Here is a 27417-nt window from a genome sequence, read left to right as displayed (position 1 = left end):
TAATTACCTAAAAGATATTCAACTTCTAGGATGTGGGAAAGAATCCATACATCGTTAGTGAACCATGATGGCCAGCAATGAAGAATCTAATGTATCTCAAAATAGGATTGTCCAATTAATTAATTTCCACTGAATTCTCCAAAAGATAGAAAGCCTGATCTGTAGGGAAGAGAATAGGATTCCTTTTTAACTGTTTAGGAAGAATTGTCTTGAGAACATCTTTTAATAATAAAGGAGCAAACAATCTCTTTTTTTTCCCCAAAGGTAATCATGCAGGAAAATTAAGAACCTCCTCATGTGTGAGCTATGTACAACCTTGTCTTAAAATGACAGCATTATGGTATAGAACAAATTTAGGAAAGGTAATCCCATCCATCTGCTCAAGAGGTTTTAATTTCTGTAAACTGGTCTATAGTTTCCCGGATCACCCCCGGAGCCCTTTTTAAATATTGGGGTTACATTAGCCACCCTCCAGTCTTCAGGTACAATGGATGATTTTAATGATAGGTTACAAATTTTTACTAATAGGTCTGAAATTTCATTTTTAAGTTCCTTCAGAACCTTGGGGTGTATACCATCCGGTCCAGGTGATTTACTGCTCTTCAGTGTTTGTTAGTCAGACCTACCACATCTTCTAGGTTCACTGTGATTTGGATCAGTCCATCTGAATCATTACCCATGAAAACCTTCTCTGATATGGGTATCTACCTAACATCCTCTACAGTAAACACTGAAGCAAACAAAATCATTTAATCTTTCTGCTATGGCCTTATCTTCTCTAATTGCCCTTTTAACCCTTCGATTATCTAACAGCCCAACTGACTCCCTCACAGGCTTTCTGTTTCGGATATATTAAAAAAAAGTTTTTATTGTGAGTTTTTGCCTCTACAGCCAACTTCTTTTCAAATTCTCTCTTAGCCTGTCTTAGTACTTTTTGGGTACTTGCCAGGTTCTTATGGCCTGGATTGGCCACTGTTGGAAACAGGATGCTGGGCTTAATGGACCCTTGGCCTGACCTAGTATGGCATGTAAAAGCTATATGGAAAAAAAGTCAGGGAGCATGTTTAATATATATATAACACTTGAGATACGTTGATAAGGTGATCTGCCCCAACAGGATAAAATATAAAGGAGGCCATAATTTGAATAAGTCTCTAACCTGGGTTAATATCTTATCCACAGTCATTAAAACTGAGATGTCAACATTTATCTTTAAACCATATCCCTAAGGGTTTAATGTAACTGAAGACGTGGATTGAGATCTGGTGAAAGACATGCAAAAGGTGGGAAAGAAGGAAGTGTTGATCGTTGGAGATGTTAATCTGCCGGTTGTGGACTGGACTGTCCCTTCTGCAGAATCTGCAAGAAGTAGAGAGATAGTGGCTGTCCTTCAAGGGGCTCTGCTCAAACAAATGGTAATGGAGCCCACAAGGGAGGGCATGATACTCCATCTAGTGCCCACCTGAGCACCAGTAATCATCAGACGGTATGATTTGATATTGCAAATAAGATACGGAGAAGTCGCACGAAGACCCGAGTTCTGAATTTCCAAAATATGGACTTTGACAAAATGGGGATGTACCTGGAGAAAGAACTAGAAGACTGGGAGAAAATGGGCGAGGTGGAACTAAAGTGGGCCAAATTAAAAGGAGCAATTACAAAGGCAACCAATCTATACGTTGGAAAGTAAACAAATGTACAAGGAGAAGAAACAGAGAGGTGACTTGAAAAAATAAAGGCAAAAAGAACAGCATTCAGGAAGTATAGAGGAACCCAGGGAAGAATACCTGGAGAAATTGAGGGAGATGAAGAAAGAAATCAGGAAAACAAAAGATCACATGGAAGAAAGGACTGCCAAAGAGGTAACGAGATGACAAAACATTTTTCAGATATATCAGAGAAAGAAGGAAGGCCTGAAGAGTTATAGTGAATATGAAAGGAGGCTTTCCTAGGGGTGGGGCGAGGACTGGCTCCGCACTAATACACACAGTTTCCAGTGGAAAAATTAGGGAGCCAGCAGATATTTAACCAGCTTTTATTATGAGCTTCAGCAGCCTCCTAGGTGGAGTTGCACAGCCGGAAAAGATGAGGCGGGAAAAAGAACTTACAGCAGGGCTTCCTAAACCTGTCCTGGGGACCCCACAGCCAGTCGGGTTTTCAGGATGTCCACAGTGAATATGCATGAGATACATTTGCATACTATGGAGACTCTGTTTGAAATGCCGGCTGCGGCGCCCCGCAGCTGGGTGTCATGGCCGCCGGCTGCGATGGGTCGCAACTTAGGTCGGGCCGACGGCCGCGGTAGTACTGCTCACTTGAAGCATCGGGCTTATAGAAGGCTCCTGCGGTGGCAGGCAGCCTTCTTTCTGCTTCCTCGGGGCTGTGGCCGCTGCCAAGCCCGGCCGCATGGTTCCTCTCAGCCGGGCTGGCTCCTCCCCCTCTGTACCTGCTAAGAGCCGTGCGTGCGGCTGAAGAAAATATTTAAAGGAGCCATGACAGGAAATTGTCATGGCTCCTCCTGGGACTCTGCCTCCTGGTTCCTGTATTTAAGGCAAGGTCTAAACACTTAGCTCAATACCAAGGCAAGGTCTCTGTGCTTGGTTCCTGTGGCTGTGTTCCGGATTCGCTCTCCATCCCGCTTCTGCTCTTCTTCTCGTTGGACTGACTCTTTGGCTCCTGACCCTCGGACCGGTGGTGGTGTTCTTCTGGTTGTTGACTTGGACTGGCTCTGGACCCTTCTCCTTCTTTGCTCCCGGATTGGCTTCGGACCATTCTCCCGTCTGCTCCTGGACCAGCTCTCGACCTCTCGCTGGACTTCGACTCTTGGACTGGATTGGGACTATCCTTTGACGTAGACTCCCGGACTAACTCGACCTGCTGAAGGCGCCAGCCGTCTGGAATCCACGACCTGCAGGAGCTGCCTGCATCCAGACCATCGTCACTCTTCAGGGAGTCTCCTAAGTCCCAGCGGCCGTGTCCCTATGGGCTCCTCCTGGGAGGATCATGCGCTTCCAGGGTGAAGCCTTCATCGGTACATCTTCAACAGGCCTTGCCATCCGAAGAGGGGTTGACTTCCTTTTTGGTAGTACTGACTCTACCTCGGAACAGGGGTCCACGTTCAGCTTCATAACAGACTCAGTATATGCAAATTTCTCTCATGCATATTCATTGTGGATATCCTGAAAACCCGTCTGGCTGGGGGGTCCCCAGGACAGGTTTGGGAAGCCCTGACTTAGAGAGTGTCTAGCACAGAACCTGACACTTGTATCTAGAGCACTTCCTGCTGCATACATAACTCAAATCTATGCAGATAATCTTTCCAGGGGCAACAATCAAAGCAAAGCTACCTGTGAAGTTTAGCATTAACTTTCTGGCATAACAGAAAACAGTTGGGTCAATTTACAGGATCTATTTTGGCAAGATTACTTATTTTGACTTATTTTTAAAAACGATGCTTAGTTTGCTATTGTTGAAACAACTTCAATTTTACATTTGTAACGGTGTGCTAGTGGGATGATGCAGCTTAACCAGTTATTGAACAATGGTGTAACTTAGCCAGCAGGAGCACAGTGGGGCAGATATTAAAAGCTACGCGCGGGCGTAGATTTCATAACATGCGCACGCAGCCGCGCGCATGTTATGAAATCCAGGGTTGGCGCGCTCAAGGGGGTGCACACTTGTGCACCTTGCGCTCGCCCCCCAGCCCTACCTAACCCCCCCTCCCACCTTTATTTTATGTTTTAAGCCTGCCTCTGGGAGGCGTAACTTGCGCACGCCGGCCAGCTGCCGGCACGTGACCCCCATCAGGGCCACTGTGGCGGAGGCCTCGGTCCCGCCCCCAGACCGATGCCCCGCCCCTCCCCGCCTCTTTTTCAAAGCCCCGGAACATACGCACGTCCCAGGGCTTGCGCGCGTCGCCAGGCCTATGCAAAATAGGCTCGGCGCACATAACCCCCCCTGCGCGCGTAAATCCAGCTGGATTTACACGAGCGGGGCTTTTAAAACCTGGCCCAGTAAGAATATTTTTCAGTTTTACCTTTTTTTTTTTTTTTGTTTAAACGTTTTTATTGGGTTTTATAAAGAAAACAATACTATACAGGAGAGAGTAGACTCAGATCTCCCTCCGCAAACAAAACCCAACATAATACAACCGTTTCCCCCCCCCCCCTGTCCAGAACTCCCACCCCCCTCCCCCCGAGGGCAATACAGTAACACAATAGTAATGGAAAGTCGTATAAGGAGGCCACAATTGTATAGTCCATAACAGGGGATTGATCAGTCATTCAGTACCATGCTCCTGGCTCGGGGTGATAATCGTTGAAGATATGGACCCCAAACACTGGCAAAGCGACGTCGACGGCCAGGGGAGCCACGGGCCTCCAAACCCTCCATGGTCATCAGAGCATGCAGTTGATTTCTCCACGTCCAAAAAGAGGGAGCTGCCGGAGATCGCCACGTCAGTAGAATTGTCTTCTTTCCCACCAAGCTCGCCTTTTGTATCAACATGCGATAGCCAGGATCTTTAACCCTAATAGGCGAGACGCAACCAAATAAAAACCACAAGGGGGATATAGGCAATGCCACATCTATCAGATCTGCTAAATAGTCCGCAATCCGGCGCCAGAACTCTCGGATCCCGGGGCACGTCCAAAAACCATGAGACAAATTGCCCACCACTCCGTGACAACGGACACAAAACGGTGTGGCAGCCACGGTCAGTTGATGGGCTCTCTGGGGAGATATATAAGCCCGGGTTAAAAACTTGTATTGCATCTCCCTAAAATACATGTTGGTAGAGATCCTGGCTATGCGCCGAAAACAAACACGTAAAATAAAACCAGTTAGTTGAAACACTCCATCAGCATGCCAGCGAGCAACCAGGGTAGAGCAGACATCTACCTGAGCCCGCTTCTGAAGGGCCCTATAGTAGCGGGACAAGGAGGGTGTAGCTGTCGCCCCAAAATGGAATATATCATCGAGAGACTTATAAGTGGCTAAGTCCCTGGTAGCCGGAGATAAGGACTTAAGATAGTGATGTGCTTGTAAAAAGGGAAACACATGGGAGGTGCCCAAGTCATAAAGACCTTGAAACTCCTGAAACTGCATTAACGCCCCTTCTGGTGTCCATAAGTGGCCCAAATAGGTCACCCCCCTGGCCTCCCACATCCGGAACATGGTAGACTGGGAACCCGGCTGAAACTCAACATTGCCCCTGAAGGGTATGAAATAAGCACAAATGTTGGGAATCTGCAAAAGCCGAGTAAGACGGCTCCAAGATTGTCTGATCGGCCGTACGATCGCCAGATGCTTTATATCAGAAGGGAGACAACACGCTCTGGCCTGCAACACATAAGCAGGGGTCAGTGGATATAGCATGGTCCGATCCAAGGACAGGGGAGTATAATGGGAGGAGCCCTGCAACCAATTGCGCAGAAGCCGCATGTTACAGGCAAGGTTATAGTGAGCGAGGTCAGGAACCCCCAGCCCACCACCCCCCCAGGCGTTTTGTAGCCACCGGAGGGGAAGCCTAGCCCGGCCACCCCTCCACAGAAAACGGTTCAGGACTCCCTCTATACGGGCAATATCTCGTTTATGTAAAAGGAGCGGCAAGTTCTGCAGTAAGTAAAGCCACTTGGGGAGCAATACCATTTTAAACAGGGCAACTCGTCCCGTTAATGAAAGGGGAAGAGACCTCCACGCGGTAAGCGTAGTTTGGGTAAGACGAAGGAGGCGAGGCACATTAGCTTGGTAAACTAAGTCTGGGTTCGAGGGAAGGTACACCCCCAGATACCGAATAGTGTCTCCAGCCCATTGAAACGGAAACCCAGCCCCCCAAGTGTCTCTCAAGGTGGGGGGATAGGCCAAGGCAAAGGATTTGGCCGCATTAAGCCGAAACCCGGAAAAGGTCCCGAAGGTCCCCAACAGTTGTAAGAGTGGCGGCAGGGAAGTGCGGGGATGGGTAAGGAAAATAAGTAAATCGTCTGCAAAGGCCACATATTTAAAAATCCCAGATTCCATATAAAGACCCTGTACCTCCCGAGTGGCAGCTATCTTATGGAGCAGGGGCTCCAATTGCAGCAGGAAGAGGAGAGGAGAAAGCGGGCATCCCTGCCTGGTCCCCCGCTCAACCCCAAACTCCTCCGATTGCGAGCCATTAGCCACGATGCGTGCTCGAGGGGCTGTGTATAAAAGCTGAATAGCCTGCAAAAAGAAGCCCTCAAAACCCATGTGCTGCAAAACATAAAACAAATACCTCCATTCCACCCTGTCAAATGCTTTTTCAGCATCAAAGCTGATAGCAAGGTATGGGCAGGACAGTCGTTGGCTCAGAGTCATAGCCGCAAGGATCTTACGGATGTTAGACAGGGCATATCTTTGGCGTACAAAGCCCGCCTGATGTTCCCCAACTAAGGAAGACATGCATGTAGCCAATCTCTCGGCCAAAATCTTAGCCAGTAATTTGTGGTCATAATTTAACAAGGATATGGGGCGATACGATGCTGTCTGTAAGGGGTCCCCCCCAGGCTTGGGTATCAGGATAATATGAGCCAAGTTATCATGGGCGGGAAAAAAACCCCGACCCACCAACTCTGTAAAGGCCAGGGCTAAAGGCTGGGACACAGACTCCCTTAAAAACTTGAAAAATTCCGCTGAGAACCCATCGGGGCCCGGGGCCTTGAAAGACTTAGAACTGTGGATGGCCGCAGAAACCTCCGTCTGAGAAATAGGAGCGTTAAGCCTCTCCTTCTGCTCAAGGGTCAGCTGTGGTAAGGACAGGCCCTCACAAAACCTCTGACAGTCACCCGGGTCCCCTCCCTCAGAGGAGTACAACGAGGAGTAAAAATCCCGAAAACACTTTAAAATAGTGGGGGTATCCCGAACCACCCCTCCAGAGGAGGTGCAGAGTGCCGGAATATAGCGGCTGCGCCCGGCGGATTTTATAAGATTAGACATCAGTTTTCCTGCCTTATTACTGTATTGATATAATTTGTATTGATAATATAGGTAACTTTTCTTCGCACGTTGATGTAGCAGAGCATTGAGAGCGTGTTGGCTAGACAAATATATAGCCTTGTCTACGGCCGAATGGGAATGGATCCAAGTAACCCTGGCCCGTCGTGCCCGTACACTCAGGTCCAAAATGCGGCGGTCCAGGACCCTACGCCGCTGGGCAGTATAAGATATGATTTCGCCGCGTAAAACCGCTTTAGCGGTATTCCAAAATAAAATGGGTTGAGTTTCGTGAACATGGTTATTGGCCACATAATCTTTCCACTTAAGTAGGAGAAAGTCCTTGAACTTCTCATCCCGGGCAAGGTAATATGGGTAGCGCCAATGTCGTTGTGACGTGGCGTGGGACTGAAACTGCACCTCCATCCACACCGGGGCATGGTCGGAGACTACTATGCTCTCAATGCCCGCCGCCTGTAGACGATGAAAAGCGTGCGTACTCATAAGGAAATAGTCAAGCCTAGCAAAGGAACCATGCGCCCTCGAGAGATAGGTAAAATCACGTTCCATCGGGTGCAAGGTCCTCCAAACATCCAGGAGCTGTAATTGAGTCTCCAACAGAGTGGGACCCCTCCCGGCATTCGAATCCCAGCCCCGGCTCCGGGATGTATCCACCTGAGGATCTCGGACTGTATTAAAGTCCCCTCCAACAATTAAGATGTCTGATAGATAGGGTAATAGGTGCGCAAACAGACCCCTATAAAAACGGGGATCGTAGGTATTAGGCGCATAGACATTACAAAATACCACCCTGCAATTATACAGATCTGCAACCAAAATGATATAACGCCCCAGGGGGTCCTTAATTTCCGTGCTAATGGTAATGGGGAGCTGTTTATGAAAAAGAATAGCCACTCCCGCTGATTTGGAGGAGGCCGAGGCATATCGTACCTCCCCCACCCAGGTCCTACGAAGCTTTGCATGCTCGTCATCCGTTAAGTGGGTCTCTTGTAAGAAAGCCACGTCAGCGGAATGTTTTTTAAGCAAGGAGAGCACTTTCGTGCGCTTGATGGGCGAGTGAAGACCGCACACATTCCAAGAGAGCAACTTTGTGGATTTACTCATTGTGAACACCTACAGGGATAGAAGCCACAAGGTGGGATAGAATTAGAACGAAGAAGGCCCTCCCAGCCGAGGCCCCCCCGTATAGCAATCGAGCACTCCATACACAAAATGCAGTCACCTCCATTACACACAACCCCCACTGTTGTACTTGATCGCCCCCGGCCCTCCCCTTCCAAACCCCTCACCCCCCGACCACCCCTCCCCGCCCCCTCCTCCCTTCACCCCCCCTACCCTTCCCCCCCCCCGACACCTGTTGTGCCCAAATACCCTGTCCCCACTTTCCCACCACCCAGGCCTTCATGAAGAAGGCTAGAGATCCGTAGAGATGTGTACAGGTCCCCCCAATTAGAAATTATCAGGAACAACTCTCAATGGGATGCAACATACAGTAAAAGCTAACTATGCGTCAACTGGACGCCCACTCACAGGGCCACAGCCAAGGATTAGTACTCTGTAGGCCTGTAAGACCACAGCCCGCAGTCCGACCTTAAAAAATGCACAAACAGTCTGCAGACCAGGCCTGGTACAGCAAAGAGTCAATGAGGAAAAAAAAAAACCTCCTCAGTTGTGAACAGTAGATGCAGCACCACTCCATGGTGTAGTTGGATAGCATATGGCTTTCTCCGTGTCTTCTTCAAGGCAGCTTGTCAACAAATTGCTGAGCTTGATCCGGAGAGTCAAAGGTGTGAGCAGCATTGTTGTGCCACAGCCGAAGGCGAGCCGGGTACAATAGGGAAAACTTTACCCCTCGATTATGAAGAGTAGTGCAGAGAGGCGAGAAACGCCGCCGGGCCTCAGAGACTGTAGAGGAGAAGTCCTGGAAAATCCGGATAGGTTTGCCCTGATATAAGAGCGGTGATTTATTACGGGATGCCCGCCAAATCTCAGCCTTATGGGCTGAGTTTAAGATTTTAGCAATAATTAAGCGGGGCCGGCCCGAAGTCGCAGGGCGGGAGCCTAGCCGGTGGGCTCTCTCTACCACCAGTTTCCCACCGAGCACAGGCAGCTCTAGAACCTCCGGTAACCAGGCCTCAAGCAAGGGGCAAAGTGCCGTGTCCGCAATATCCTCAGCGAAGCCCAGGAACCTCAAATTGTCCCGACGAGCACGGTTCTCTAAGTCCTCCACCTTTTGTGTAAGCGCCGTGATTAGCTTCCCGTGATTCACCACGTTGCTCGACACGGCCCCGGCGCCATCTTCCACCCCCGACACCCGTGCCTCCAGATGATCAAGGCGGGGCTGCAGGGCCGCAATAGAATCCCGGACCTCCCCCAGCTCCGTGTGTAGCAGAGACCATTTTTCATCGAGCGCCTCTTTAATCGCGGCCTTAATGTCCAGGAGAGTGAGGGCCGGGGGATCCTGGGCCGACTCACCCGCTCCGTTGTCCGCCATTTTAGCTTCGGGAGCCCGCGGTTTGTCTTTGTCTCTCCTCCCTCCTTTGGTGGTCATCGCCGGCAAGTTCTTGCACCAGGTGCGGATGGAGGACATGCAAGTGAGACCTGGTAAGGCTCAAAAGAAGAAAGAAAAGCAATTTGCGCGCTACGATGTGCCGCGATGGGTGGGGGGCCTGAGAGCCTGAGATCCGCACGTCCTCACGGCTCAGCACATCACGTGATCTCCCAGTTTTACCTTTTTTTATGTATATTGCTTCATATAAGATTACAATATCAGAGTCTCTATCCCAATGTTTCCCAACCTTTTCAAGCCCAAGGCACACCTGCAGGTACCACTTTCCCTGGGAGCGGCAGTGTGGACATGGAGAGGATTTCCTATCCCTAAAAAATGAGTCGTCATCTCTTCCAAATTAAAAAAAAAAAAAAAAAAAAAAAAAAAAAAAAAAGCGAGAGAGGGGGGCAGAGACACAGATGATCTCATCGTATGAATCAGTTCCCTCTAACAGAAGTGCAGGAAAAGTGAGAAGTTGGTATGATGCGGGCAGCCAGCTCAGTTACTGTGTGGGCTGCCAGAGCTCCTCCACTGCTGCTGCTCTCAGCACTGAAAATGAGTCACATGCAGTGTTCAGTGCACGCTCTCTCCCTGGCTCACTCAGGATGGGCAAGAGGAGGGGGTGCCCTGTGAGCTGTCTGTACTGAGCTATCCATGCCCTACATGCTGCCCATTGACTGGGGCTCATGCTGTAGCTAATAGAGGAGGCATGCATGAAGGCACAGGTGCTCAAAAAGGAGCTCCCACATGTTTAAGAGCCGCTGCTGGTGAGTCCTGTTGTTGTTGCAAGGTGCCGAGAGCAAAGCCCAGCTGCTGGTCTGGATCTGAGTTTCAGGCAGTGGTGACTTTTTTTTTCCGTGGCACACTCGTTGCAAAACCCTTCTCTAACCTTTTATAATTTCTTAGATAGTAGCATCAAATGTATTAATTAGGTTTGTCTTGTATAGCAGTACTAATTTACATTAAAAAGTTAGCAGATCTGGTAGCAGTATTTCCCTTGTTTCTGAAATATTTAAAAACAAAACAAAAAACAAAAACTAGTAGTAAAAGCCCATCCAAGAAAAGGGAAATCTGTGAAGTGAAGGAAGTGTGTAATCAAGATGTGTGCTAGGAGAGAGTTTGCGCCTAGCTCTGCTATACTGTGTACTAGTAGAGAGTGAATTCAATAATTCAGAGAACGGGGGCGGAGCTCAATTTCAATATGTGGTAATAGAGAGAGGATTGGACAATACAGGGAGGGAAAGGAGCTAAGTTCAAATTCCATACGGAGAGGGGGCAGAGCTGGAACGTACAGGGAAGGGAGAGGGGCGGAGCTCAATTTGCATACTGTGATGCAGGCCCAGGGCAGCTTTTCTCTTTATTATAGTTAAGTGTAAGACACTGCATGCTAATCTGAGTAAGATTAGGTTGTTGTGTCCCGCGCCTGTGGAAGGCCACGGGCGCGGCCCCCTACCTCCACCGCGGCGACCAGCCGTGGCAACTCCTGAAACGCTCCCGGGGCCGGTGCCCATCACCCCGGGGATGGTCCGCGGTCTGGCCGCCCGCTGGGGAGCCGTCCCTGCACCTCCCTCGCGGCGCTCTGCTGGCTTTCCTCCTCCTCGGAAATTCAAGATGGCTGCCACCATCTTTAGGCGTGAGGCCGCGCCCCCCTGCTGGATTTAAAGGGACCTGATCCCTTTAATGATACTCACCTGCTTCCAATGATCCAGAGCAGAGGAAGTATTTAAGGAGGCTTCCTCTGCTCATTCCTCGACTTGGCAACGTCTCCTGCGAGTGTTGTTTGAGTCTGCTTACTTCGGTGAGGTCCAGTGTCTTGATTTCCTGTCTCGTCTTGGTGTTCCTGACTTTGGATTGGCTTACGGTGATTCTCTGGTGTGTGACTTTGGACTGGCAAGTGGTGATCCTTCGGTGTGTGACCTCGGACTGGTAAGCGACGACCCTCTGGCTCTTGACCTAGGACTTCTTCTTGACCAACCCCTCCAAGGACTCGCCTAAGTCCCAGCGGCCCGGGTCCCTATGGGCTCCTCCCGGGGGGACCGCGGGCTTCCAGGGGTGAAGCTCCAGTTGGCCCTTGCACCGTACGTCTGACCTCTCAAAGGTCCACCTAAGTCCCAGCGGTCTGGGTCCCTACGGGCTCCTCCTGGGGGGACCGCGGACTTCCAGAGGTGAAGACACACCGCCGTTCCTTGACGTCACGACTCCTCGTCTGCTTCCACCGTCACCTCTATCTTCTGTGCCAAGGGTCAGGTGGTCACCACTGCTGTTCCTGCCTCGCTGCCCAACGGGAGAGCCTACGGATCCTCCTCCAAGGTATACCATCCTCCCGTCGGCCCAAGGGTCCACAAGCCCGAGCATAACATAGGTTTATTATATTTGATATACTACAGGTATGTACCAGTTCCAGTGGTCTACATAAACAATTCCAGAACAACAATACAGCTCAGCATAATATATTAAACTATAAATCAACCATTGGTTAAAGAAAATAGGGTACATAACTTGCATTCCAATATTCTAATACATCTTAATCCTGGCAAAAGTCAGGAGAATGCAACGCTACAAAGAGTCTCATTTAAAATAACATAGAGTAAAAGCAACCAGCAGTAATTCTAGTTAAACAAAATTCAGTAGTTAAAGGCCTGGATGAAAAGCCATGCCTTCACACTCTAGGTTTTAGGTAACCCAGTTTTGCTCGAATGTCAGCTGGTAAAGCATTCCATAATAATGGGGCTTGATAACTAAATGAAGTGCGTATGTCCCGCTCCCTCCGGTCTAATGTCAGAAGACGATGGAATTCTCAGGAGTTTCAGGAACGTCTGTCTTGGGCAGAGGGCTGAAATCCCGTGTAACTGCAATAAGTTACAGGAATAATTGTGAAAGGATGATGCAACTTTTCCTTATGTTTCTTTACTTTGCTGTGTCAAGATTGTTTGAGGGGGAAAGACAGGGGGACGTTGTGTGCCCCACTACTGAATTTGTCCTTTTCTCTAATTTTAATATCTACTGTTGTGCATATATGTATGTAGAAATTGAGTAATTAGCCCCCAATCCTGCATTGTCGTCTCACTTTATTTTACCAAATGCTGCCTGGCGCTTGAATGTTTTGAGAGATAAAGCTGCGGTGGTGGAGATATCTGGAAAATGAGTTGTCATGAAAGATGCACATATTTGGAACCCCTTTAATGAGGACAGTTACACGCATTTCCATAGTGCCTTTCTCTGTTTTTGATGTGGCTTGTCCTAAGTTACAGGGGAGAACAAAGAGAGGGTACATTAAATTAAATTGTATTTAGTTTAATGGCTCCAGTTTGAGGAGTTTTATATAGGCAGCAAAACTTTGCCTGGGGAAATTGCTGACTTGTTATCCATTCTCAAACCTGTTTCAGAAAATGTATGTAAATAGAGCTTTTTCGGGGGGGGGGGGACGGGACATGTTGGTACTGAGTACCGTAGGCATGTGCAGAGGCAAAAGTTTCATTTCAGTTTGTTCATTTGTTTTGTAGGTCACCTCCATTCATTTCATTAGTTTCGAACAAAAAAAAAGATATAATTGCGATGGAGAAGGTACAGAGAAGGGCTACTCTTCCCCTATGAGGAAAGACTAAAGAGGTTAGGACTTTTCAGCTTGGAGAAGAGACGGCTGAGGGGGGATATGATAGAGATGTTTAAAATCATGAGAGGTCTAGAACAGGTAGATGTGAATCGGTTATTTACTCTTTCGAATAATAGAAGGACTAGGGGGCACTCCATGAAGTTAGCATGTGGCACATTTAATACTAATCGGAGGAAGTTCTTTTTCACTCAGCGCACAATTAAACTCTGGAATTTGTTGCCAGAGGATGTGGTTAGTGCAGTTAGTGTAGCTGTGTTTAAAAAAGGATTGGATAAGTTCTTGGAGAAGTCCATTACCTGCTATTAATTAAGTTGGATTAGAAAATAGCCACTGCTATTACTAGCAACGGTAACATGGGATAGACTTAGTTTTTGGTTACTTGCCAGGTTCTTATGGCCTGGATTGGCCTCTGTTGGAAACAGGATGCTGGGCTTGATGGATCCTTGGTCTGACCCAGTATGGCATGTTCTTATGTTTCATTCATTTCCTATTAAAGTCTATGGGGAAGCAATGCAGCCTATTTTGAGATTCAAAATTGGGATTTTCTGATCAGTTCTAATGGGTAGACAATAGTCAGAAGGGGGAAGAGAACTCCAAGGCACCAAGGCTGTGACAAAGTGGCACCAAAGCGACATGAATAACCTAAGGCGCTATAAAGGGGCAAAAGGGAGCCGGCAGTGGCAGGAGAGTCTCCAAGGTACCGTCAGAGGAGCAAAGCAATAGCAAGCGTGGCAAGGCTTCAGAAGAGGGCACTAACAATGGCATGAACCCCCAAAGGCAAATGAAAGGGGCAAAGGGGACCAAGAGTGGCATAAACACCCTAATAGGCACTATGAAGGGGGTAACAAAGCGTCAGAGGTACAGAAAAAAACCAACTACTGTCAGAATAGCATGAAGACCCCAAAGCACCATGAGAGGTGCAAAGCAGACGTGCACAGTGCAAAACACCCCAAAGTATAGAGTCTGGGGTATGGCAGCAAGGCTGAGTTTCAGAAAGACCTCCAAGGTGTAGCATAAGGGAGAGTGGCAGCCAGGCAGAGTGGCAGCAATACCTCTAATGTATAGAGGCTGGCAGCAAGGCTGAATGGTAGCAAGACCCCAAAGGTGTATCGTCAGATAATAGGGCAGCTTCACCTTGATTGATCCTCTGTCTTGTCTACTTGCCCTCTTCTCCTAACTCGGCTCTGTCTACTGTACTCAAATTTCTTGGTTGCTGTACTCGCTAGTCTCAGTGCAGCACTTTTCAATGGGACATAAACTTGAATGGGAAACATAAACGAATGAAACTAAACTTTTTGTCTAATTCATGGGCACCTTCCATTCATTTCAGGGATCCATAAATGAAACAAAAATGGTTTCTTTTGTTACATTTTATCCATTAGTTTCAAACAAATTTACACCCTAACCAGCACCTATTTCCTCTACCTGCTTGATTTGCCCTGTGGTCCCTAAAAAAAATATAAATAAATACCGGTAAATAAAAAACAACCCCCCCCCCCCCCCCGAAACAAAAAACCCCATGCATTCTGCACATGAGTATCGGCATCTTTTTTTTTTTTTTTTTTCAGTAAATAGGATACTAAATTGTATTGTTTCTGTTTGGGCATTTTATTTATTTCCCTGGAATAAAATGCAATTGTCTATTCATTCCTGGTATAGCTTTGTGGCCAAAGAAAACTCCCCAAATCAATAAAAACTATTTAGGTAAGGTATCCAAACTAGTGTTTAGCACTTCTAGATAGGATTAAGTGACTTCAGCTAGGATGGGGAGTATAGCTAGTCCCTGCAGCAGAGGGGTTAGACTTTTGCAGTAGCAAGCAATACTCTGACATTTACAGCACTCGGTGCTGGGTATAACTCTTTTACAGAAACAACGGCAGCCTGATGTAGAAATCGATATCTTAATCTCTGGCTGCTTTGAACATGGGGGTTTGGTTTCTGCTGTATGTTAGCTTCTGCCTAGACTTCTGACATCTGCAGTATAAAATTAGACACACATTGGATCTTGCTCAAGTAGAGTAGTGGAATGAAACCAATAGATTCATTTATATGCCTAAGAAATTGTGGCCAGCAGATAGACTGTGTAATTCTTATGCTTGAGTTACCAAGATGGAAAGAGATGTGTGTGTGTTTTATATAATAGTTTTCTACAGAAATTCACTGGTACATTCTGGGCAGCAGATAGAAAATTCTGCTGCACTGGTATCAAGTTAGTGGCAATTCTTTAGAATAGTTGTAGAAATGTACATGTTTTTTAAGTTACTTAATATGTACAAAAGTATTTTCTTGAATTTTTTTTTGTTTGTTTTCTAACCTTGTATATGCATCTGGATAATTTATTTTTGCTCTTTTCTTGATTCCCTTTTAGTACTGTCTGCTGCTTTTTAATATTTTAAAATTCCATTTTTCCACTTCCTTTCTTACAAACGTTTTTCCACAATGACTGCATCTTGTGTATGTGGTGCCACCGCCATACAAACACACCCACAGAAAACTTGGCCAAAACTTTAATTCCTCTTAAGTCGTTCACTGTTTGAGGATGTATTCATTACCTTGAAGCAGAGGTGTTCAAGGTGCTTTGTTCGTTTGTTTTTCCTTATTTATATTATCTAAAATTGATCTCTACCCTTTTACCTGTTGTGCTACCCTATCCTGATTGTGCTTGGCATCTTTTCAAGCCAAACTGCTGTTGTCTCCTGGAGCATCGGTGGTAATTCACTTCCTTTGAGATTGTTGTGTGTATTTTTTTTTTATGTAACTAAGCTGTCGGTATTCTTATGATCCAGGCCTCGTTCCCACTCACCAATTCCAATTCCTTGATAGTATTAAGAAGCAATTTATAACTCGCATCTGATGGCAAGATGGAATTTGATTGACCACACTAACGGAGGTTGTGTGGTCAATCAAAATCAAATCAATGAAGCTGGTGCATCTCCGTCGTTGGGCCTTGTTGGTAGTAGGGTCCATACGTCGTTGGGCCTTGTTGGTAGTAGGGTCCTTGTTGGTAGTAGGGTCCATACGTCGTTGGGCCTTGTTGGTAGTAGGGTCCTTGTTGGTAGTAGGGTCCATACGTCGTTGGGCCTTGTTGGTAGTAGGGTCCATACGTTGGATCCGTTAAAAGATGGAGCGGAGCCGCACGCGGTTGCCGCGTGCGCAACAATCCATCCTATGAAAACAGAACAAGCTGAACTGCAGGTCCCTACACAGAAGCTAAACACTAGCATATCCTTCACCTCTGTCACACATGGTCAGAGCCACACCAAATACAGAATTTTTAAAGTGATGGAGCGGAGCCGCACGCGGAGCCGCACGCACAGTGCAGCACACCTACCGCTCAATCCTGAACATTAATTTTATGTAAATGTAAACCGCGTCCGTGACCATTCCTTTTTTGCTTCAGTTGAATTATAGGATTTTTGATTATAGTATAAATGAAATAAGTTCTAAATCTTAACATTTTTTTTAAAGTGATGTATTGACTTTTTATTGTCTATTTTATATTTTTATTATGAATGCTAGAATTTTAGATAATGTGGTATATAAATAATTTTAATAAATAAAATAAACGAACATCAAACTCCTTCCACTACCAGGCATGTTGTGATGCATCACAAAACCCTGCCAAATACACACTAGGAGCCCTTGTAGCAAACCTGTCATACTATAATTAGCACTAACAGACCGCAACAATCCATCCTATGAAAACAGAACAAGCTGAACTGCAGGTCCCTACACAGAAGCTAAACACTAGCATATCCTTCACCTCTGTCACACATGGTCAGAGCCACACCAAATACAGAACAAGGGACCACAAATTAGAAATAGAACTTTACAAACACAAATTGAACCGGAAAGCACAAGAAGCAGACCAGGGGACTTGTAAGCTCTTGTCACTCTCCTGTAGACTAGGTGGGTAGGGAGACTCCAGCATTCTCCCCATCTTCCTTTCCCATCCCACAAGGATAGCACTCATCCTTCTCTCCCCACCCTCCCAAGTCAGACTCCAGCACTCTTCCCTTCGTCCCTTCCCAGGTCTGACTCCACCCAGCACTTCCCCGTTTCACTGGACAACAGCACTAACCCATCCCAACATGCTGATCTCCGTACTACCCTCTTCTCAGCACTCTTCCCCATATAATCTCATTCCCACCACAGATCATATCCCTCCACCACCCTCCATTTCTCTCCCAAATATCCCATCTGCTCCCTGCCTCCTCCCCCTTTGCCAATATTAACCTCTTTCTCTTCCCACCATCCGCAGCTCTGCTCCAATCTGAGCACCTGACTCTCTCTCTCTTCAACAGCAGCTACTTCCCTGATTCTCCCCCCTTCTCCAGCAACTGTCCCTGCCTGTTCCCACCCACATACATTCATTACTATAAGCAGCAGCATCTCCACTCTACACAGAGGATGCGTGCTGTACTGGCACAGTCACTAGCAAGTTCAAACCTCAGGGACGGGCATTTCCTGTTGCTGATCTCGTGCATCGCGAGGTCAGTACCAGGAAGCGCTGGCCTGCCAGGTTTGCATCTGCAAACGGCCGTGCTGGTGCAGAGAGAAAGGCACAGAGCAGGAATGGCGGATGGGCTCCTGGCTCCTCTGCTGCCCTTTTGTGTACAGCAATGCTGCCACTGCTGCTGCTCCTACCACCAGAGGCAGGAGGGTGGAGCGGGAGGCCAAGGAGTCACAAAGACTGAGTGGTGCCCACCGTGCACAATAACTGTACGCAGCGAGCCAGCAGTGCTAAGATGCCCTTCATTTAGTGGCACCCAGAGCCAAGGCCATATTTATTTATTAAAAATTCTTATATTCCACTCACAAACCTTTCATGCTAAGCAGATTATCAATAAAAACAGAATATAACACTTAAAACAAGTCAAAACAAAACAATAATCCGGTCAATTTTCATCCTATTGCACACTTCATCCTGAGAATCCAAACTGTAAAACTGGGGCCTAGGAAAAGGCCTCCTGAAACAGCAGCATCTTTAGCCTTTTCCCAAACAGCAAAAAAGGAATGGTCACGGACGCGGTTTACATTTACATAAAATTAATGTTCAGGATTGAGCGGTAGGTGTGCTGCACTGTGCGTGCGGCTCCGCGTGCGGCTCCGCTCCATCACTTTAAAAATTCTGTATTTGGTGTGGCTCTGACCATGTGTGACAGAGGTGTGTGACAGAGGTCATTGATGTGAATACTTCCACTGATAAAGGCTATCGGAGCACTTGCTGTTAGCACACTTCTTTAACTGACTTTGGAAATGGCTAATTTTTAAAAAGTTTTAAAATTGTTCTGCTAATGTCCTTTAAAATCAAATGCATTTATCACATTCAAACTTACCCATTCAGAGTAGTTGATGGTGATTTTGATACCTGTAATCTGAAAACCCGCATACCCACGAGGGGTCATGGATGATATCATCATATCCAAAGCAGTGTTACCCAAAGGGTCACCAGTATTTGCAAATCTCTCTCTTGCATATTCATTATGGGCCGGATTTTAAAAGGGTTACGCGCATAAGTTATAACTTATGCGCGTAACCCTTAAAAAAGCCCCTTGCACGCGCCGAGCCTATTTTGCGGCGCGTGCAAGTCCCGGGGCTTTGCAAAGGGGGCATGTCAGGTGGGTGGCACGAATTTCAGGGCGGGGCAGGAGGCGTGTCGGGGCGTGATGCCGGCCCGGGGGCGTGGTCGAGGCCTCCGGACCAGCCCCCGGGTCGGGTGAAGGTGCGCCAGCAGCCCTCTGGTGTGCGCAGATTTACGCCTGCCTCTGGCAGGCGTAAATCTGCCGACAAAGGTAGGGGGGGTTTAGATAGGGCCGGGGGGGGGGGTGGGTTAGGGAGGGGAAGGTGAGGGGAGGCGGAGGGAACAGGCAGCACGCGCCGGGCTTGGCGCGCGCAGATTGCACAAATGTGCACCCCCTTGCGCGCGCCGACCCCGGATTTTATAAGATACGCGTGGCTACGTATTACTAACATACAGGTCTATCCTGTAAAGTGCGGCCGCGTTTACCCTGCTCCTAAGCCGCGTTTTACTCACTTTCCGGCCGCGTTATCCCTTCCTGCGATCCCGAATCCACTATAACCTACTCCTACCGCGTCCTAAAATCCCCGGCCAACCCCTTCCGCACGCGGCATGGATATTGCATACAAACGAGCGAATTAGCTATTCCCTAGCATCCCGTAACCCGCGCCCCGACTATCGCTATCTTTCCCTGCCGTTTTGTCGCGCGTTTAACCTGCACGGGATGTGATGCCACGACTTGAGCGGCCAATTGCACGCTTTCCCCCGTGCAGGCGGCCATCTTCGTCGGGAGGAGCTCGGGAGCCACGATCGCCATGTGTTCCTGCTGATGGCTGCAAAAAAAAGTAAGTTGTGCAGGCGTCCAAAAGCGACTTACTTTTGGGATCTTGACAGATCCCAAAAGTAAGTCGCTTTTGGAAAAAAACCAAAATTTTGAAAAACCAAAATTGCTTTTGGTTTTTTTTTCGCTTCGCCGCTGTCAGTGTCTATTCTCCCCTCCTCCCGGAGCAAGGCTGCTTTTCGCGCCCTGCTTCGGGAGGAGGGGAGGGGGGACTGGCAGTCCCGACTTCCTGGTATCTGTCATTTCAAATGACATTTGAAATGACAGATACCAGCGTGGCGTGAAGCGTTAGGCCCGCGCACCCAGGATACAGTATAGGCGCTCTATCCAGTAAACTGGGTTGCGCGGGCCTAAGGCTTCACGGACGCGGTTTACATTTACATAAAATTAATGTTCAGGATTGAGCGGTAGGTGTGCTGCACTGTGCGTGCGGCAACCGCGGGTGGTCTAGCCAGTCTGCCCAGCAAGCTGTTTATGGTTGTAACTGCCGCTCTGTAAAAGTTAGGGTGGGGGGAAGGAGGGAGGGCCCAGAGATAAAGAGATTTGGAAATAAAGATGAGATCTGGGAAGGGATTGGGGGAGTGGGCGAGGGGGAGACACTGGCATTGAGCCCTGGCCTCTAAATTTTTGAAATAATCCAATGCAGGGCGCTTTGGAGAGGAGCTTTTCAAGCTTGGGTGAGAGGGAGGCCTGGGTTGCTGGTTAAGGCCTGTAGGCATGCAATCTGTTTTCATTTATTTATTTATTTATTTATTTATTAAACACTTTGGCACTTAACTTGGCTATAGTTTCTGAATATTGCCGGTTATATGTAAAGTTATCCGGTTATGTTGAAAGATATCCCACTGAATATTCAGGGCACGTTATCCAGCTATCTTTAGCCAGATAATTTGTCCAATAGCCAGCTTACCGAATATTGGCCTGTACATTTCCAAGGGCTCAAATACTCGCTGCAAGTGGATTTTTGTGATTGGCGAGATGGCATCTTCGGCCCTAGGTTGGTAGTGTACTTGGCTCCTGCCTGGAGCCTGAGCATTTTAGTGGCAGTATTATCTTCCATCCCCCAAGTGGGGTTCAGGGGGTGGAGAAGGAGGCCTCGTCAGTCCTGACTGGGCCTGAGAGACAGCAGCAAGGTGGTAGGGAGGAGAGAGACATCTGTAGCAAGGTTCGGGGCGGGGGGAGGAAGAGGAGGAGAGTAAGAAGGCTTGGGGTATGGTTGCTGGGTGGCATAAGAGCGATTGGAGAGCACAAAACTGGGGTGGTGTGATGGGAAAGAGGGTGAGATGAGGTGGGGTGGGAGAATGCAGTGTTAGAAGGCTTGGGGGGGGGGGGGGGGTAACTGGAGGAGGAGAGAGGATTGTACCAGGTTGGGTTGGAGGGGACTAGAGGAGGAGAGGGAGGATTGCATGGGTGTGAGAAGGCTGAGGGGAGGTGTGCACGCATCTTGAGAAGAAATGCACTCGTCATTCCCCTCTGCCCTCCACTCAAAATCATTTATTGGAAGGTGTGGGGAAGGGAGGTAGTACAGGAGGAGTCCATTTCACCCCTGGTGAGTAAGTCCTTGAGGAGTTTTCAGATTCCTGCATATATTTCTACTTTCAAATGATTGATAAGTAGGAGCAGACAACTGCTAGCCCAAGTAGCGTTCATAGTACCGGCCACTAAATGGTTTGTAAATGGCCAATGTCTGCATACTGCTTCTTTAAACCCTCACCAGACTGCCCCTGATCACTGCAGCAGAAGCACCAGGCTGTTGTCTGATCAGGGCACTGAGTTTGCACCTCCAGGACAGGTGAGTCACGCAACTGAAGTTTCTTTCTTCTTATGCTGGTGAGATGAGAAATGCTTCAGGTCATTGGGCGAATTTCCGGAGAACCGAGGGCTGTGTGGTTTTTCTGCGTGATAGCCTGGACGTGCTTGGATTTAAGGACATGTCACAGTGCTGCTGTGGTATGTACAGTTCACGATTCCTGCCTCAGTCCAGTCAGCTCAGGCATCATGTAATTCCTTTCACCATTATTGTTGTGACTGAGGCTGAAAATGCACAGAAACCTTTTCTTTAACGTTCGTGGTCTGTCGACCTCCAAAAGTGTTTGCCACAGCTACATCCTTTATTAGCCACACTTGGCGCAAGGTCTGCCATAGTGCAAGTGATTTGCTCAGAAACGTGCACGTGACGATAACACCAGGGACTGCCTAAGGATACTGGAACAGAAAATAGCTCAACTTTACTTTTACCTTCAGAAGCACCGTTTTGGCGAGGAAAGATTTTCCTAATGAAGCAGCGTGCCACTTTCTTGCCTGTGTACAGTGATTCATATTCTGCTATAAATAGTGTAAAACTGTAAAAGGTTTTAAGCTTTCCAAGGTGGGAATTGGAATATGTGTTGCTTGTGTGGTTACTTTGCTTGTTCATGGAAGGATAACATAACCTGTGCTTCTGGTTTTAGTTGGAAGACTGCGCGCTCCAGTTGTCGGCCAGTGGAAATTACCTGGATACGGAGCTTTCGCTGGCGGAGCAGAGAGATGAGCTTGAAGGATTCTTTGATGATATAAGGTAATTAGATTAAATCATTGCCCTGCGTGCTTCACTGATTACGCTGAATACCCAGCAAACCGGGCAGAGAAACAATTTCAATAAATGCGGAGTATCCTTGGAGCAGAACAGTATTTGCAGTATACCTTGAACTGACCAAATCTTACCAACTCTGGCTAGGAAGTTGATCTAAGAGGTGGGCCGGAGCTCTGTGGTTTAGCTTTTGTGGCACTATAATTGTATACAGCCTTCCTTAGACATATAGTGCAAGCCGAAACGGGTCATAAAACTGGAAAACACTACAATAAATAGCAATGCGTCGCAGCTTCCGGTATCCAAAGCAGCTTCGGCCAGGCCTTTCTCACCCCTTTTTTAGTTTTATTAGCAGGCAGAAACATGGGAAAAGAAGTAGCATACCATACGCTGCATCTTCCAGTAAGTAACCCTACAGCCCGGTACAGAAAGCCATTCTTGTAAATCACATCTTAAAGATGCATATTTGAGGTGTTGGCAGAAAAGGGATCCCTTGGTCCACCCACTCCATCCAGGTCAGTCTTCATCTGTTCTCTTCTCCCTCCCTTCATTTCTGAGGTCCCTATGGGGGCAGTAATCATCGTATCTATAAGTACTGATGCCTATGGGATTTGCACCAATATTCAAAGCTAAAGTCTGCATAGGCTCTTGCTTTGCTTATTGCTCCCAGAAAAATTATTTGCAGAGCTTGCACCTATGCCTGCAGTTCCCTTTGCTGCCCCAGGAGTGCCCCCAGAATCCATGGGTAAAAGTATGCGTTGTGTTCCACAGACAAATGTGGTGATATTCAAAGCCCCCACATCTGTGGGTAAATGCGTTTTTACTTGCAGAAAGGGCTTTGAGCGTTGTACTCTTTGGGGCAGATTTTAAAACCTGCACGCGGGCGCAGATTTGTTCGCACAACCTGTCGGCGAGCGCAAGGGGGTGCACAATTGTGCAACTTGCGCGTGCCAAGCCGCGCAGGCTACCTCCGTTCCCTCCGAGGCCGTTCCGAAATTGGAGCGGCCTCGGAGGGAACTTTTCAACCGCTCCCCCCCACCTTCCCCTCCCTTCCCCTATCTAACCCACCCCCCAGCCCTAACTAAATCCCCCTGCCTACCTTTGTTTCAAAAGTTACGCCTGCCCGATGCAGGCGTAACTTGCGCCGGCCGGCTGCAGTGCCGGAGGATTCGGGAACGCCCCCGGACATACGCACGTCCCGGGGCTTGCGCGCACCGCAGGGGCAGCTTTTCGGGGGTTACGCGCGTATCCCTTTGAAAATCTACCCCTTTGTGTGTATCCCATGCTTGCTTTAATTCTGCCACTCTAGCCTCCTATAGCTTCTGAGTTAGCTGCTAAATCCTTTTTGAATATGGACCTCCTCATTACTAAGATCCTTATGTATTAAAGTTAAGACTGGGAGCCAGTGAAGGCACTCAGTGCGGGGGCTGATTTGGTCACAACCGGGAGAGTCAGCACCTGAACAGCTGAGTTTTGAATCATCTGGAGTCCCTTTATGGCAGAAACAGAGAGGCCACGATAAAGAGAGTTGCAATAATCCAGTTTTGTTAAAACAAGTGATTAGAGAACAGTATGGAAATGGGTGGCATTTACGTAGGATTTCAGCTTGCAGAGGCGCCATAATTTGAAGAAGGCACTTTTTGCAGTGGATTTGTTTTGAGTGTGGAAAGAAAGATCTGATTTGAATTTCTAACCTGGCCTGCAGCAGGAATAATGCAATTACCAAAGTGAAAGCCAGGGAGGGGGTTTAAAATGGCAGAATCCTTCTAAGCCTTAGAATCTAAGGTTAGGTGTGGTTTCCAGAACTGAACCCAGACTTCAAGGTGGGGTAACAAGCAAAGTCCTGGTGGCTCCTCTCGTTATGCACCCAGATAATACTATTAGATTTCCCAGCTGCTTTGTCACACTGACTGCCTACCTTCTGGTCCAAGGGTAAGCTCTCCGGAATGGGCTCCTGTAGCCATTAGCAATGCACAGCACCAAAGTGCGTACTGTCTGGCTTATAGGTGCCCTACCTAGAGAGCTTACCCTTCCATTTCACTTGGCATGCCCTGCATGCAAGATTGTGCCCGAGTCAAGCCTTGCATTCAAGGTCATTTTGGTCACAATCTTTCCCTCTTCAGGCACTTATCTCCTTTTCCTTTTTTAAAGCACTTTTCGGCATTAGTGTGGATTTTTCAGGTTAACTCATCTTATTGCATTTTTTCTTTTAGTGCACCATTTTATTTTATTTTTTTTTACTCCTGCTGGAGTTGCATCCGAATAGCTTACCGTACCCTGCAGGGATCCTTGTTTTTAACGCACGCATTAAGTAAAAACCCACACTAAAATTTAACTCAAATTTTAGTGCGGGATTTATTACATGGACCCCTTAGAGAAACCCGTTTCAGCTAGGAAGTATAGCTGCGGGGTTCAAACAAAAGGTTACCCAGGATCCTCGTGTTTGACTGGGAAAGGTGCAGCATTTCACTCTGTAAATCGACTGATTTAACTGCAGCACTTAGTGTTGCTGTGAAAATTCCTTTCCATTTCCTTTTTGTCTGCAGCTTTTCAAGCCATTTTTAAGTTCACTGCGAATCCCTTTTAATAATAAACTTACTAGTTTATTAGCACTGTGTTTTAGTGACAGATTCGTGATCCGGAGAAGTGAGTTGCTTTAGGTTCCCAGTATTTTTAGTAAATGGTCTGTGAATGCCTGTCTGAGAAGCCTGTGCTCTTAGGTTGTTGTGAGGTCGCAGTGTCTCCAGAAACCTTCGGGGAGTAGCCGGAGGGCAGGGTCCATGCCCACGGGCAAACAGAAGCTCAGCTGGTGGAAGGGGAGTTGCCAGGATAGAGGCCTGTGCAGTGCTGGTTGGGACCCTCAAGAGAGCCCAAGGGTTTAACCCCTGGTGGGTAGTAGGGATAGCACAAGGGCAGTATATAACAATTGAAAAGTAGTTTATTTTAAATATGAAGGATTCCTTGCCCTTTTTAAATTTTTGTGCTGCACTGGTACTTGAATGCATGGTGCTCACAGAGGTAGGGGGGAATGGCTGTTATCCGTCCTCCTCATTCACCCCTGTTGTCACCAGTTTTTAAATAAAGTTGTTTTTAGATTGGGGGAAGGGGATTAGAAGGCTATTTTGCCACACACTGAAAATCTCCCCCTTAAAAATTGACCCCCTTGGCGACTCTGTTCATCTCTACTAAGCACATCAATTAATAATACACTAGGAAATGTGAGCCAAGATAAGCAACAGAATTCAAAGTTAGGTACATCTTTGTATGGATAATTGGAAGTAACAGTCAGAATGTGCTCCTTTGCCTGCATAGGGATGTGAGTTCACATTTTAGAATGTGGGGATTTAATTTTGGGCTGCTGCCCTCGAAGAAATATCAAAGGGTTAAAACAGCACATGGGCACCAGAAGGTGAATTTTAAGAGAGATGCGCGCACCAAAATCGGGAGCACATCTAGACCACTGGCGTGTCCACCCGATTTTATAAAGCGGGAGGGATGGGCGTTCACATCTTGCATCAGAGAAGGAAAGAGGCTCGGGTGTGGGCAGGAGTGGTGTTGGCGTGGGCGGGGCCTGGCCGTTCCCGGGGCGTGGCCAAGAGATGCGTGCAAGTACCTGCGTGCTCCGGTGCCACGCAACTTTATTTCTGTTATGGAGGAGATGTAACTTTACAAATAAAACAAAAAAAAGCAGGTATCCCTGAGGAGTTTAAGGGGTCTGGGGGAACTGGGGTGGAATGCAGGCTAAAGAACCGGGGGGAGGGAGGACCTAGCTCTAGACTGGGTGGCCGAACCGGTGGAAATGGTCATGGCGTGAATGTGCGTCTGTTATAAAATTCCCCCCGCGCAGCTCAAACCTGACTTTATGTGGCCATGTGCGCCCACTTGCAAAACTAGGCACGCACATACTTACGCCTAGGCTATTTTATTACGTACATGCGTGTGTTATCAACTTGCCATGCCTCTGGGTACGCGCCGGCACGTGTATAGGGGGTGCCCGCGCGCCTGTTGAAAGTTGCCGTCCAGGCGAATAAATAGGACGCTTTGACTTCTGCGCGATGAAAGGGCTGCTTTCTAGGCTTCAGATTAAATAAGTGCGTGCTTGGAAAGAGGGCACGAGAAGAGATTGGGTAATCTAAGCCGAAGCAGGAAAGGGCTTGACTGGATGCTGCCTGGGATTTCGGCCTGCGCTGGATGGGTTGGGATATTTTAGTGGTGATTTCACTTCTATTTTTGTGCAAATAAACACAGTTTTTCATGAAACATTTCCCTTGAGAAGTCTCCTGGCATCCGTTTGCTCGTTCAGGCCCTCAGAAATTCTTATAAAAAGAAATGCTAAGCAGTTGCGGCTTTTTTTTTTTCTTTTTCTTGCGCAGCTATGAATATTACTTCGCTTTCGGTGGCCGCCTTCTTTTTATGCCCTTGGCGTTTGCCTCTGGCTGCGCGCTGTGCGTAGACCGTTTGAAACACGTGGGCGGATAAAAGGCCGTCCGGTCTCCCCCGTTTCCATCTCCCGTCCCACTTACTGCAGATCCTGCTCTCGAGTATTGGCCTTCCTAGACTTTTCCGCCCTCTCGGGGGTCGCCCGTGCTCTTGCCGTGCTTTCTGGGAATCTGACCCTTGCCTCTTCCCATGGGGAGGCTGTTTCACAGACTCACCGCTCTTTCCATGAAGAAATATTTCTTTAGATCGGTTCCTCCTGCACCCTCTAGCCTGTGGCCCCTCACTCTCAGGCTTCCCTTCGTTTTAAACAGACCTGCCTCCCCGAGTGTTTATTCCTTGGAAGTATTTGCAAGTTTTAATCGGTGTCTGTCCTTTCCCGCCTTTCCTCAAGGGTAATGCGTGTTTTAGGAACTCGAGGTCTCTTCCTGTGTGTTTTGCGGTGAAAGCCCGCTGCGATCGTTTCCGTAGCGGCCCCTCCGAACTAGCCCCCATCCCGTCCATGTCCGGGTGCGGTCTCTAGAACGGGATGCGGTGCTTTTACCCAGATAAGGAGGAGCCATGGCTGGCGGCGAGCTCAGGTCGGGGAGGAAACCAATAGGCAGGACTTCCATTGTTTAAAATCCGTGTGTAGTATTTTTCTGTGGAAGCAGCGGGCGCAAAACCTCTGCGGGTACCTTTTTCCTCCGGGGCCGATTTCAAAGGGGAAGCGGGCGCACGCTTTTTCCTCGGAGGAGTGACCGCAAAGCCCAGGGGTAAAATGTACCCCCAGACTTAGCTTCAGCGCGGACGGTTTGGAGATTGCCCCCCTAAATGAGGTCTTGCCAGAGATCTGTACAGAGGCAATATGGCTTCTTTTTTTCCTTTCCTTAGGTACCCCAGCATCCTTCTGGTGTTTGCTGTTACCTTGTCGCAC

General features: G+C 47.9%; 1 protein-coding gene across 2 annotated transcripts in view; it reads left to right on the top strand.

Moving 5' to 3' along the window:
* The window catches only part of FHOD1 (formin homology 2 domain containing 1), a 302110-nt gene that overhangs the window by 43789 nt on the left and 230904 nt on the right, over nucleotides 1-27417 (top strand). For both annotated transcript variants that reach the window (XM_029608780.1, XM_029608781.1), the window contains exon 2: nucleotides 21946-22052. In XM_029608780.1, the coding sequence (XP_029464640.1) occupies nucleotides 21946-22052 (107 nt within the window). The remainder of the gene's footprint in view (nucleotides 1-21945; nucleotides 22053-27417) is intronic.

Source organism: Rhinatrema bivittatum, chromosome 7 (assembly GCF_901001135.1).
Source record: "Rhinatrema bivittatum chromosome 7, aRhiBiv1.1, whole genome shotgun sequence".
NCBI lineage: Eukaryota > Metazoa > Chordata > Amphibia > Gymnophiona > Rhinatrematidae > Rhinatrema > Rhinatrema bivittatum.
This window is presented reverse-complemented; position numbering and strand designations above follow the sequence as displayed.